A 14,477-nucleotide genomic window follows, 5' to 3' on the forward strand; every position below is an offset into this window, starting at 1 on the left:
GGTTAATATGGCATAACAAAAAAAAATGAATTAAGTACTCTTGTAACGATGTGCACTGAGAGTCAGGGAGTGAGTATTTAAATGGGGGAGGAAAAAAAAAAAAAAAAAACACATTACACAAACTAAGACACATCGACAACGCACAGATATGATACAGAAACAATAAGGCCTGGGGAAGGAACCAAAGGGAGTGACATATATAGGGAAGGTAATCAGGGAATTGATGGAGTCCAGGTGAGTGATGACGCGCAGGTGCCCGTAACGATGGTGACAGGTGTGCGCCATCATGAGCAGCCTGGTGACCTAAAGGCCGGAGAGAGAGCACCCTTGACAACTTTACTCTGGTCAAACCTAAATGTATGGGTGGTCTGGGTCTGCCCAAACTCGCAATTTGTTGTTCTAGACTTTGGACAGACCGGAATCCCTATAGGTTCCGAATGAAGCACAATTCGAGTCATCCTTTACCTCTGAAGAATCCTTTGTTTGTGAGTCAGTTTCAACACATTTGTGATGACAGGAAGACCTTCAATACAGTATGTACAACAAATGAATGGCATAGGCAGACTGCAGAAAGCAATTGGGTATTTCAAACAGGCATTCTTTACTTCCTCCTATCGCTTTTAACCCTGACTTGCCAATGTGTTCTCAAAGGTCGACTTCTATAAGTGGCTCTCGCTGGGTCTTATGAGGTTCGTTGACTTGTTCCATAGTGGATTGAATGCAATTAAGTAAACTATCGAAATCTGGACTGAATACGACATCCCTGGTACCTAAACAAATCTATCTTTGTTTATTGAAGAAGGAAAGCTGAGATTTCAGTTATAAGAAGTTGAAGAATTAATTAACCACATATTTATCAAATGAATAATTGCTAACATCTATGCTGAACAAGAATATAAACGCAACATGTAAAGCACAAAAAGCATATTTCTCACAAATGTTTACATCCCTGTTAGTGCGCATTTCTCCTCTGTCAAGATAGTCCATCCACCTGACAGGTGTGGCATATCAAGAAGCTGATTAAGCAGCATGATCATTACACAGGTGCACCTTGTGCTGGGCCTGGCTCCCAAGTAGGTGGGCATGGCTCCTAAGTGGGTGGGCCTATGCCATCCCAGGCCCACCAATGGCTGCGCCCCTGTCCAGTCATGTTAAATCCATAGATTAGGGCCTAATTTATTTATTCTAATGGACTGATTTCCTTATATGAACTTTAACTCAGTAAAATCATTGAAATTGTTGCGTTTATATTTTTGTCCAGTATAATAATTGCATGATCCGCCTTCATCCCTTTTCAAAGGTTGTGGGAAAACGATTTAGGTACAGAATTTGATAAGGAGGTATGGCTGAAGATCTGGCATTACCTACTTACTAGTCCAAATATTAAGAAGACTAAACTACAAATTCATAAATACCCCTGTTAAATTAAACTGTATGTTCCCGGACACTTCACCAAATTGCCCGAAATGTAGGACCGAGAAAGGAACTTTTTTGCACCTATTCTGGCACTGCAATAAGCTAATGAAATGCATAATTACGGATATGAAGATCATTCTCTTCATGGTGATGTGTCCTGAATAGGTCCACAAAGGTAGAAATATGCACTATCCTTCTTTTGGATATGAAGATCATTCTCTTCATGGTGATGTGTCCTGAATAGGTCCACAAAGGTAGAAATATGCACTATCCTTCTTTTGGATATGAATATCATTCTCTTCATGGTGATGTGTCCTGAATAGGTCCACAAAGGTAGAAATATGCACTATCCTTCTTTTGCATATGTGGGTATTATTCTAAACACTGGCTATTAATTCTTATGAGCTCTGTCCCCCAAAAGAGACCAAATTTGATTGGGCCGGACCAGATCAAATCTGAACCAATCATAGACGCCGATGTTTCACAAGTTTAGACAGCACAGTCATCTACAGTACAGCACAAACTTGTGAAACAGATATTTTGAAAAACAGGGTCGCATAAAAAACAGAGGGAGATTTTACTATAGTTCTGTTGCCAAACTTTGCATCTGCACAGTTCTTCCAGTAAATGTGTTTTTGTGAAATGATCTGTGTAAGTTATTCAAAGTAGTCCTTGTGCGTAGAGTTGTAATGGTTTGTTAAACTTTGAAATTAATGGTTTTTGTTTGGCGTCCATTTTAAAGAGAAAAATCTTAGTCAAAAGCATAAATCCGTTACCTTGGAAATGCCTAACTGCAGGTTCTCGGTTTAAGGGACCACAATGGAAATAAGTCACTTACTTTGTGTAAAATATGTGAAATGTGTGTATATACATTTTTAACTTCAAATAAAATCAATCAATCAATGAACCTTCATAGCCCTAGCACTTGTGGAATATGTAGGTATTGGATGGGTTTAAAGCAATATGGTGAAAGCTTAACAGGGCTGCAATCATTGTTTATACCTATCCAATCATTCAGATGTACCTGAAGGGCATAAGAAGTGTAATGGAGAAATGTAAGATCATATTCATATTTAAATTCATATTTAAATTGCATGTGACTGACAATGTATAACATATTCAGAGTCTCTGTAACCTACATGATTCACATACAGTACTTATCAACTCTGTAGTCTCCAGACAGACACTCAAGGTGTCGACTGAATATTTGGAATGGTTTTACATGTCTCTTGTTCGCTGATAATAGTAATTGACGTCAGCTAATCGCTGAAGGTCCTAGTACAAGGACCGAGGACACAGAGGAACACGTACACACATAGCGATGTATTACATCATATAGCTCAGGGTATATAAGCTGTGTTCTTCCTAATGGAGGTTGAACAATTTTTCTGCTTTGAAGCTGATTTTTGTTCCCTTGTTGCGATCAATTTTTGCAACTGGAATTGTATTCTTATATCCACTGGGACTACTAGTGGTTATTTCAGGATATGGCCAGTGACTCTAGTCTAACCAATAAGGTGCTGACTATTTAATTGCACAGGGTTAGAAAGGGATTGATTTTGATTACAGTGTCAGTTTCTAGCATTTTATTATACTCAATCAGGTATATATATCTGCATTAGGCAGAACAGGCTGTAAAGGACAGTATTGCAGATACATGTCTTATTGAAGAAAGATACTTAGCTTATATCTTATTGAGCAGGTATGGCAGTGAGGTGGTGTTCCTATAGGTTTGTTATGTTGGTAGTGTTTGCATGTTATGCTGATGCACAGCCCAACTGGTGGTTTCCTCCAACCAACAACCCCCAACCTCAAGTTAAGCCTAAGCAGCCCCAATGGCCAGAGCCCCAGTGGCCACAGCAGCAAACTCCCCAGAAACCACAACAGCGGACTCCCCAGAGGCCAGAGTCCCAGGGGCCACAGCTGCAGACTCCCCAGGGGCCACATCAGCAAACTCCCCAGAGGCCAGAGCCCCAGGGGCCACATCAGCAAACTCCCCAGAGGCCAGAGCCCCAGAGGCCACAACAGCAGACTCCTCAGAGACCAGAGTCCAAGGGGCCACAGCAGCAAACTCCCCAGAGACCCGAGCCCCAGTGGCCACAGCCCCATGGACCACAGCTGCAGACTCCTCAGTGGCCACAGCTGCAGACTCCTCAGTGGCCTCATCTGCAGAATCCCCAGAGACCAGAGCCCCAGGGGCCACAGCTACAGACTCCCCAGAGACCAGAGCCCCAGGGGCCACAGCCGCAGACTCCCCAGAGACCAGAGCCCCAGGGGCCACAGCCGCAGACTCCCCAGAGACCAGAGCCCCAGTGGCCACAGCTGCAGACTCCCCAGTGGCCACAGCTGCAGACTCCCCAGTGGCCACAGCTGCAGACTCCCCAGTGGCCACAGCTGCAAACTCCCCAGTGGCCACAGCTACAGACTCCCCAGAGACCAGAGCCCCAGGGGCCACAGCCGCAGACTCCCCAGAGACCAGAGCCCCAGGGGCCACAGCTGCAGACTCCCCAGAGACCAGAGCTCCAGGGGCCACAGCTGCAGGGGCCACAGCTGCTGACTCCCCAGAGACCAGAGCCCCAGGGGCCACAGCTGCTGACTCCCCAGAGACCAGAGACACAGGGGCCACAGCTGCAGGCTCCCCAGGGGCCACAGCTACAGACTCCCCAGGCACCGGCACCCCAGGGGCCACAGCTGCAGACTCCCCAGAGACCAGCGCCCCAGGGGCCACAGCTGCAGGCTCACCAGGGACCAGAGCCCCAGGGGCCACAGCTGCAGGCTCCCCAGGGGCCACAGCTACAGACTCCCCAGGGGCCGGCACCCCAGGGGCCACAACTGCAGACTCCCCAGAGACCAGCGCCCCAGGGGCCACAGCTGCAGGCTCCCCAGGGACCAGAGCCCCAGGGGACACAGCTGCAGGCTCCCCAGGCTCCTCAGAGGCCACAGCTACAGACTCCCCAGAGACCAGCGCCCCAGGGGCCACAGCAGCAGACTCCCCAAAGACCAGAGACCCAGGGGCCACAGCAGCAAACCACCCAGAGACCAGAGCCCCAGCACCAAACTACCCAGAGGCCAGAGCCTCAGGGACCACAGCAGCAAACCACCCAGAGACCAGAGCCCCAGTGGCCACAGCTACAGACTCCCCAGGCGCCACAGCTACAGACTCCCCAGGAGCCACAGCTACAGACTCCCCAGGAGCCACAGCTACAGACTCCCCAGGCGCCACAGCTACAGACTCCCCAGGCGCCACAGCTACAGACTCCCCAGGCGCCACAGCTACAGACTCCCCAGGCGCCACAGCTACAGACTCCCCAGGCGCCACAGCTGCAGACTCCCCAGGGCCCGGCGCAGCAGCTGCAAACTCCCCAAGGTCCACAGCTACAGACTCCCCAGGCACCACAGCTGCAGACTCCCCAGTGGCCAGCAGTAACTAAAATTCAAAATCCGAGATGCCAAGTCGAGTCTAAGGATACAGTGCAATGTGGAACCCCTAAAATTACTTTGGCTCAATGTGAGGCTATCGACTGCTGCTTCAATGGACAGCAGTGCTACTATGGGAAGGCAGGTGAGCGTCTGATAGATCTTCTTCCTTGTAATGCTCTGTATTTGAACAAAACATAAAAAAATGTATCTTTCCCCAGTGACTGTGCAGTGTACCATGGATGCTCAGTTTGTGGTGGTGGTGGCCAGGAATGCCACTTGGCCCAAAATAGACATTGATACCATCATTCTGCTGGGGGGAAACAACGGCCCCTGCAGTCCTGTTGGCATCACTTCAGCCTTTGCCATATACCAGTTCCCTGTCACAGCCTGTGGAACCACTCTGAAGGTGAGTAGAGAGACAGAATATTCATTGTGTACAGTGGCTCAGTATTAAAGGCCCAGCGTAGTAGAAAACAGGATTCCTGTTTTTTCTATACATTTCCACACTATGAGGTTGGAATAATATTGTGAAAGTTATGATAATGCCCTTTTAGTGTCAAAGCTGTTTGAAAAGACTGCCTGAAATGTCAGTGTTTTGGTGGGATGGAGTTTTGGTAGTAAATTAGTTAACAGACCATTAGGAAATAAAGTTCCAAACCTTTCTACCAATCACAGCTCGTTTTCAGTTTTCCCCTTCCCATTCCCAGACAGTCCTAGCAAAATTCTTGCATGAGAAATTGCTCTTTGCTAAGAGGCTATTTTAGTTTATTTTTTGACCATTTTAATTTAAGCCCATCATTGTTACCCAGAAATGATTTGTTAGAGATAAAAATGGTTGTATTGTTGGACGTTTAAAGGCCAATTCCGCCACTTTTCAACTTCATAATCTCCAGCACCAAACCAGTGTCTATATATGTGAAAACAGCGCGTTTCTATGATCTGTGGTTAAAAAGAGTGAGCCTTAAAAGTGCTTCTGTGACATCACAGGGTAGAATTAAAAGTAAAAATGGTGATATTCAAAACCTACAACAAGTTTCTAGCCCAAGCAGGGCTCTAAACTCCCAAATAATACTTGTTGTAATGATAAGGCTTTGCTGTACCTTTGTTTCCAAGTGCAGATTCAATAGAGTCATGGTTGCATCATTACTACAGCGAAAATGGCTTGCATCTAGCCCAATCAGGGCTTTGTCTTCCTAGAGCGGATCGCCGGGACTGGAATTTATATTCATAAACCATGTCATTTGGTATTTTAATTAGGATCCCCATCAGCTGTTGCAAAAGCAGCAGCTACTCTTCCTGGGGTCCACACAAAACATGAAACATAATACAGAACTAGACAAGAACAGCTCAAGGACAGAACTACATACATTAAAAAAAGGCACACGTAGCCTACATATCAATGCATACACAAACTATCTAGGTCAAATGGGGGAGAAGTGTTGTGCCGCGAGGTGTTGCTTTACCAGGTTTGCTGTTTATTTGAGCAATAAGAGACAATACAATATACAATACTGTATATAAATGTGCCCTGGGCTGTTCTAAAACTACTTGCGAGTTGTTAAACATTTGTTTACACATTGTTCCATCATTGGCTAGCTAGCTAACAACCTAGTGACTTTACCAGTATATCCAAACATTTGGGGACACAGAAAGAAAGGAAAAGGGATAGCTTCTTCCGGAGATCAATCATACCACTGAATGAAATGTAAAAATAATAGTAGAAGGAATTATTTATTTCAGCTTTTATTTCTTTCATCACATTCCCAGTGGGTCAGACGTTTACATACTCAATTAGTATTTGGTAGCATTGCCTTTAAATTGTTTAACTTGGGTCAAACGTTTCGAGTAGCCTTCCACAAGCTTCCCACAATAAGTTGGGTGAATTTTTGCCTATTCCTCCTGACAGAGCTGGTGTAACTGAGTCAGGTTTCCAGGCCTCCTTGCTCGCACACACTTTTTCAGTTCTGCCCACAAATTTTCTATAGGATTGAGGTCAGGGCTTTGTGATGGCCACTCCAATACCTTGACTTTGTTGTCCTTAAGCCATTTTGCCACAAATTTGGAAATATGCCTGGGGTCATTGTCCATTTGGAAGACCCATTTGCGACCAAGCTTAAACTTAAACTGATGTCTTGAGATGTTGCTTCAATATATCCACATCATTTGTGCACCAGTTCCTCCTACAGCCAAGCACGACCACAACATGATGCTGCCACCCCCGTGCGTCATGGTTGGGATGGTGTTCTTCGGCTTGCAAGCCTCCCCCTTTTTCCTCCAAACATAACAATGGTCATTATGGCCAAACAGTTCTATATTTGTTTCATCAGACCAGAGGATATTTCTCAAATGTACGATCTTTGTCCCCATGTGCAGTTGCAAACAGTAGTCTGGATTTTTTTTTTTTTTTTTTTGATTTCTTTTGATTTTCTATGATGTCAAGCAAAGATGTACTGAGTTTGAAGGTAGGCCTTGAAATATATACACAGATACACCTCCAATTGACTCAAATGATGTCAATTAGCCTATCAGAAGCTTCTAACGCCATGACATCATTTTCGGGAATTTTCCAAGCTTTTTAAAGGCACAGTCAACTTAGTGTATGTAAACTTCTGACCCACTGGAATTGTGATACAGTGAATTATAAGTGAAATAATCTGTCTGTAAATAATTGTTGGAAAAATTACTTGTCATGCACAGAGTAGATGTCCTTACCGACTTGCAAAAACTATAGTTTGTTAACAAGAAATTTGTGGAGTGGTTGAAAAACGAGTTTCAATGACTCCAACCTAAGTGTATGTAAACTTCCGACATCAACTGTGTGTGTGTGTATGTATGTATGTATGTATGTATATATATATATATATATATATATAGAAATGTTATTATAATACAAAAACACTGTCATGGGAAGCACAAATAAACTTCTCAAATCACCCAGAAAAACAGTTACATTCATCCACAAATAAGACTTCAATCAATACTTTAAATTGAACGGCACCAGCACAACAAGATTAAACCAATTTTGAATTTTGTGCATTAAAACTAAAAGCAGATTTACCTAAGGAACCTCAAGAGTTAACCAATCCTGTGAACGGGTTAGGCAACTCAGTTGTCTATACTTCAACAGCAAAAAAAGGTGGATAAGAGGTCAATTTATGAAGTAGGGTCTTGTAAACAAAAAGTGACTAATGTAGAAATCTATGGGTCTTTAGCGAAGTCCAGCCAACCTTTTGAAATGGGATGCAGTGATGAGTATCAAAACTGTCACCTGTAACAAAACGAAGGGCACTATGGTAGATGGCAGTCAAAGGTTTAAGAGTAGTAGCAGCTGCACTTTGATAAATAATATCACCATAATCAACAGATAAAAGGTTGACTCAATAATCTGCTTCCTACTTGCTGAGAGAAAGCCACAATCTTTTTTTTGTAGAAAAATAACTTTAAATCTTAACTCATCCATATATTTTTTATATATATTTATCCAAATGCCTAAGTATTTATATGCGGGAAGGCGTTCGATTGGAGAACCATCTAATGAGTGAACATGTAGTTGAAACATTCTTACAAGAGTTTGAAAATAACATGCATTTCATTTTGTCAGTATTAAGCTCAAGTTTTTAAATCAGCAAAGGATTCCTGGATAGCTTAGTTTTGACACAGCCAGATCAACAGTAGAGGCAGAAGCATACATAATAGTATAATCTGCATATAGATTAAGTTTACCATTAACAGATTGACCAATGGTGTTTATATAAAATGACTTTGTAATTTCAATGACAGATATTCGTATGAATATTTTACATTTTTATAATAAACTAATATCTTTAGTGTTACATATTAGTTTCTAGGTCACGTGCTTCAAAAGTAGCTGGAATTCATATAGGCCGAATATGAGCTGTATCTCAATTTAAAAAATCTTATTTTCCTGCGGTGCTCCTACATTTCCTGCGGTGCTCCTACATTTCCTGTGGTGCTCCTACATTTCCTGTGGTGCTCCTACATTTCCTGCGGTGCTCCTACATTTTTAATGTTGGGAAAATGAAAAAGAATCTTGAAAAATGTTCATTTAGAGCCCTGAGCCCAAGGTATTTTCATGCTCCTCACATCATCACGAATCTCATAGTGTTTGAAAATCACTTTTTCAGTTTTTGATGATACCAAACTTAGAAATGTGCCATTTTCACAAATGTTGACACTGGTATCATGCTGAAGATCCTGAAAATGAGATTTAAAGGTGGTGGAGTTGCCCTTTAACAGTGGACTCTCCCCTGCAGGAGGAAAATGGTTATATGGTTTATGAGAACAGGATGGTGTCTTCCTATGAAGTGGGGGTCGTACCCCAAGGCGCCATCACCAGAGACAGCCAATTTGAGTGAGTCTTCTCTCTGTAAGATTGAATTTGATTGATTCCCAAGAGCTAGTTTCCTGCATCCAGATTTAGCCCATAAAGTGTTGATATGCTTCAAGATCCTACTGTATCAGTCACTGCCATGGTCTCCTTCTCTAGGCTGCTGTTTCAGTGTAAGTACTCCAATACTGCGGTGAAGGCTCTGGTTATTGAGGTGAACAGTGTTCCTGCACCTGCTCCGGTTGCTGTTATGGGACCGCTCAGATTGGAACTCAGACTGGCCAAAGGAACTTGTGACACCAAGACATGTAAAGATGGTAAGGTTTATTTCATTTCAGACTTGTTCTGTGTCAATTTGTAGAACTTCAAACATGTTGTTTTTTATAATTGACTTTTACATGCATTTTTTTTTCTTGAATCCTGTCTGACTTCCAGAGTCCAGTGCCTTCACATCGTTTTACACTGAGGAAGACTACCCTCTCACTAAAGTCCTGAGACAACCTGTATACGTTGAGGTGCGCCTCCTGGAGAAGAAGGATCCCAACCTGGTCCTATTGCTGGAGCGCTGCTGGACCACCTCTGACCCCAGCCTTGTCAGCATGCCCCAGTGGGACCTCCTCATTGAAAAGTAAGTAACTACAGTACTAATCCACTTGATTATGCATGTCTTGCTCATTTTTTCAAATATGTATTTTGAACAATATGTTTGACATTTCGTCATTTGGTGACTTCAGATTGCATCATCTACCACTATGTACACTAAACACAAATGTGAACGCAACATGTAAAGTGTTGGTCCCATGTTTCATGAGCTGAAATAAAAGATCTCAAATCTTCCATATGCAGAATTTTTGTTTACATCCCTGTTAAGAAAAAAGCATGATAATTTACACAGGTGCACCTTGTGCTGGGGACAATAAAAGGACACTAGAGTGCAGTTTTGTCACAAAACACAATGCCACAGATGTCTTAGGTTTTGAGGGAGCGTGCAGTTGGCATGCTGACAGCAGGAATGTCCACCAGAGCTGTTACCAGAGCATTTCATGTTAATTTCTCTACCATAAGCCACCACCAATGTTGTTTTAGAGAATTTGTCAGTTCGTCCAACCGGCCTCACAATCGAAGACCATGTGTAACCATGCCAGCCCAGGAACCACATCCAGCTTCTTCACCTGCGGGATCGTCTGAGACCAGCCACCCGGAGAGCTGATGAAACTGTGGGTTTGCACAACCAAAGGATTTCCGTACAAACGGTCAAAAACCATCACAGGGAAGCTCATCTACATGCTCATCGTCCTCACCAGGGTCTTGACCTGCCTGCAGTTCAACGTTGTAACCGATTGCAGTGGGCAAGTACTCACCTTCGATGGCCACTGGCACGCTGGAGAAGTGTGCTCTTCACAGATGAATCCCGGTTTCAACTGTACCGTGCAGATTGCATGGCATCGAGTGGGTGAGCAGTTTGCTGAATTCAACGTTGTGAACTGAGTGCCCCATGGTGGCAGTGGGGTTATGGCAGGCATAAGCTATGGACAACAAACACAATTGCATTTGAATGCACAGACATACAGTACCGTGATGAGTATCTGAGGCCCATTGTTGTGCCATTCATCTGTCATGTCTTTCCTATCATTAAATTGAAGACTTATAGTTTTTATCAAAGATTCTCTAATTAGTATTACGCGATCAACTGATTAATCATGTAACTGTAATTAACTAGGAAGTCGGGGCACCAAGGAAAAAGATTCAGATTACAAAGTTATCATTTCCTAAAATAACTTTTCAGATGTTTTATCTGATCAATTAGTCTTCAAATTAATTAATGATTTACTTTACCTCACATTAGTCTCATTCCAAACGTCGTAAATTGTTGGTTATCTGCACAAACCCAGTCTTCTCTGAGTCATCCATACATCAATTGTCTTAAATAACTTATTTATTACTAACTAAGTAATTCACAGGAATGCATAAACAAACAAACAAGGTAAATGTGGTTATAAGAAATGATAGGGGAATGTGCCCTAGTGGGCTAAACAGGCATGGAGGCTTATTAGACAAAAGGGGAAGTGGGGGTCGACTAAGAAGTCACTACAGAGTTGATAATTATAACAATTGAAATGATAATCCTTTGCACATGAACACTCACTAATTTGGGAACAATTGCAATCAATATATATATTTACGCTCAGTGTGTCGTCTTGATCGCTGGTGAAAAGTTTGTTTCTGTTGGAGAGTTTCGTCCTCTCTCTCTGTCTTGGTTAGAAGGGATAGTTCAGAGTGACATTCATTCATTTGTTATAGAATGGATGTTTCGGCGATTGTCGTTCTTCGTGTTCAATGATACCGAATTCCTAGCTGCAGACTAGTAATTAATATCAAAGACTTGTTCTTATTCTGTCGGTATTGATAGTCTCAGAGTTTAACCACGTGGTATGGTTAAAAGATTCCGCAACCTTCGTCCTCTCCTAATGGAGAAAAACATGGTCTGGTGATCATTTCCCAAAGTTGGGTTTTATTCAGAATTGCAGAAAAGGGGCTGTCCCAGGATGCCTGACCCTAACTGGGCTCAGGGGCGGTCCTCTGATTTAGTTCAAGTCTAAAGGGAATTGTATTTTCCTTAATTCAACAGTCCAAAATCATATTACACAATTTCACAAACAGTATCATACTCACTCATTCATCTTATACAACAATTAGATGTAAACCTCATGAGGCTATTATATAAACAGCGTTATGGTAATGTGGCCACACCATCTCCCATGAGCTTCCCCAAGTTGTAACAAACGGACCAGTTCGTAGCTGGATTCTTCACCGATCTTTTATACTTTCTCCGGAAAATGAAATTTGTTCGTACCTCAAGTTCTGTGAGGTGGAAGAAATTCCTTTGTGCTCTATGAAAATGTACTATGCCTCTTATACTATGTGGCAGGGTCTTCTCAGGAATGTACGACCTCTCTCTGACCACAGCAGCCTAGTTGAAGGAGGCAAGGGGGAGGCAGGGAGAGGGGGATGGGGCTTGCTATACCCAAATAGGGCAACGTCATGACACATCCATCATAATCACTTCATGCTTCAGCATGATAATGCACAGCCCCAGATTGCAAGTATCTGTACACATTTCCTGGAAGCTGAAAATGTCCCAGTCCTTCCATGGACTGCATACTCAGACATATCACCCATTGAGCATGTTTGGGATGCTCTGGATTGACGTGTATGACAGGGTGTTATACAATATACTGTATATAGCAAGTTGGCCCAGCCTGTGAAAAGTAGTGGGACAACATTCCACAATCAACAACCTGATCAACTCTCTGCGAAGGAGATGTGTTGCGCTGCATGAAGCAAATGGTGGTCACACCAGATACTGACTGGTTTTCAGATCCACACCCTACCTTTAAGGTATCTTGTGACAAACATATGCATATCTGTTTTCCCAGTTATGTGCAATCCATAGATTAGGGCCTAATGAATTTATTTACATTTACTGACTTTCCTTTATGAACTAACTCAGTTAAATCTTTGAAATTGTTGTATAATGCATTTATATTTTTGTTGAGTGTATTTGGAATTGAGGCTTGGCAACATGAAGTTTCAACTACTCCTCTCTCTTTCTCCAGATGTTCCTACCAGAATGATAAGTACCAGACCACCATGGTCCCTGTGGAACTCTCCTCTGGCCTTCTGTACCCCAGCCACTACAAACGCTTCATCCTCAAGATGTTTACCTTTGTGGATCACACTCTGGCTCCCCGCAAAGATACAGTAATTGGCTACCTTTATTCATACCTATTTGATATAATACACACAACTTGATGTGCCATTGGCTTTTCACTAACTGATTTTATGCTGTACTCTTGCCAGATTTTCATCCACTGTAGTGGATCTTTGTGCTACCCTACTCCATGGGACTCCTGTGAACCAAAATGCAACAAACAAAGTGGGTAGTATTCTCCCTTTACAAAGGCCTTGTTTGGACACTATAGCCCATATTTAAAGTGTCTCGGAGTACGAGTGCTGATCTAGGATCAGATTATTCCTGTCCATAACCTTAATCGTTAGCATGATTTAAAAGACAGCTGATCCTAAATCAACAATCCTAGGCTCAGATGCTTTGTGGTTGTGAATATGACCCAGGTTCTGTTCTTAACCGTTTCCGTTGTGATTTACAGGAAGAGATGTTGCTTGGAGGAAGACTAGGCAAACTGCTGTGGTCTCCAGTGGAGAAGTGGTCCTGGTTGACAAAAAGCCAGCCTAGCCTTCAAACTACTGATACTAGCTACAGTTTGTAGCAGGATATGAAATGATGTACTCCGTCCTTCCATACCCATTACAGTGTAGGTATTGAAAAGCACTGGCAGTACTTTTTCTACGAACCTTTTACCTGGCGATTGTTTCTAATTTCTTAATACGGAAGAAACGTGTCTCTTATAAACGTCATTGTCCAGTTGCAGGTGGTACTCCAAAAATGAGACTATTCAGAAGATATTAAATCCACTTTTTGCACCGAGTGAGGAGTTCACTCGCCTTTCCCAACATATTGCAGGGACTCTTTTCTATGCGACACGGTTCAGCAACGCGTAGAAGTAGACAGCGCATCACACAGTGCGACCAAAACAAAGTTCTATACACATGCAAGAGGAATTTGTCATTAGATACAAACAGTGGATTTAATATTGTTCTGAATATTCTTGGTTTTTTGGAGTTCCATCTGCAACTGGACAAATTAGTTTATAAGACTCTGGAACTTTCTGAATCGAGAATGAAGAATGTACCGCAAAGTAAAGGTTTGTCTAAAATATCCTGATTACGGCTAAACAGCAGTTTAGGTATGACATCAGACACAAGCTTTAGCTCTGCCGCTAAATTTCGTGTTTACATGGCTATGATAAAACATGAGTTCCTGATTTCGCAACGTATTCGTTTCTAATAAACAGTTGTACCCCCCAAATGATATTGACTTATTTGTGGATATTAAAACCTACTCTTACCACATAAATGTGGATATAGGATCTGTAAATCTAGTCAGGTTTGTTAAGTAAAGGCATTGTCTTATTCCTGGAATCATTGAAAGCAGTGGTCAAGGTTGTGTAGAACTATCATTCTATGCTAGGCCACTCCAACCCTGTTCCTGGAGTGCTACCCTCCTGTAGGTTTTCACTGCACCTGAGTATAACAATTAGCTGCTTGATAAACTGAGCCTGGTTTGTTGAAACTGGGGTTGTCGTGAAAACCTACAGGGTAGCTCTCCAGGAGAGCCCTGTTCAAGGCCAAAACACAGAACAGTCTAAGTAGT

The 14,477-nt window shown here is 42.8% G+C and overlaps 1 protein-coding gene across 1 annotated transcript; it reads left to right on the forward strand.

The window, feature by feature from the left end:
* The first annotated feature begins 1,188 nt into the window (after positions 1-1,188).
* Positions 1,189-14,267, forward strand: LOC110530709 (basic proline-rich protein-like). Its single transcript, XM_036986371.1, has 8 exons — positions 1,189-4,978; positions 5,055-5,242; positions 9,111-9,208; positions 9,344-9,501; positions 9,620-9,812; positions 12,802-12,946; positions 13,046-13,121; positions 13,354-14,267. Exons 1-8 carry the CDS (start codon positions 3,121-3,123, stop codon positions 13,437-13,439), a joined length of 2,802 nt encoding a protein of 933 aa, XP_036842266.1. The 5' UTR covers positions 1,189-3,120; the 3' UTR covers positions 13,440-14,267.
* The last annotated feature ends 210 nt before the right edge of the window (positions 14,268-14,477 follow it).

Source organism: Oncorhynchus mykiss, chromosome 8 (assembly GCF_013265735.2).
Source record: "Oncorhynchus mykiss isolate Arlee chromosome 8, USDA_OmykA_1.1, whole genome shotgun sequence".
In the NCBI taxonomy this organism is placed as follows: Eukaryota; Metazoa; Chordata; class Actinopteri; order Salmoniformes; family Salmonidae; genus Oncorhynchus; species Oncorhynchus mykiss.

Coding starts and splice junctions, on each gene's coding strand:
- LOC110530709 (XM_036986371.1), top strand. CDS start 3,121: ATGGCAGTGAGGTGGTGTTCCTATAGGTTTGTTATGTTGGTAGTGTTT. Junction 12,947..13,045: donor TGGCTCCCCGCAAAGATACA/GTAATTGGCTAC, acceptor TACTCTTGCCAG/ATTTTCATCCACTGTAGTGG. Junction 13,122..13,353: donor ACCAAAATGCAACAAACAAA/GTGGGTAGTATT, acceptor TGTGATTTACAG/GAAGAGATGTTGCTTGGAGG.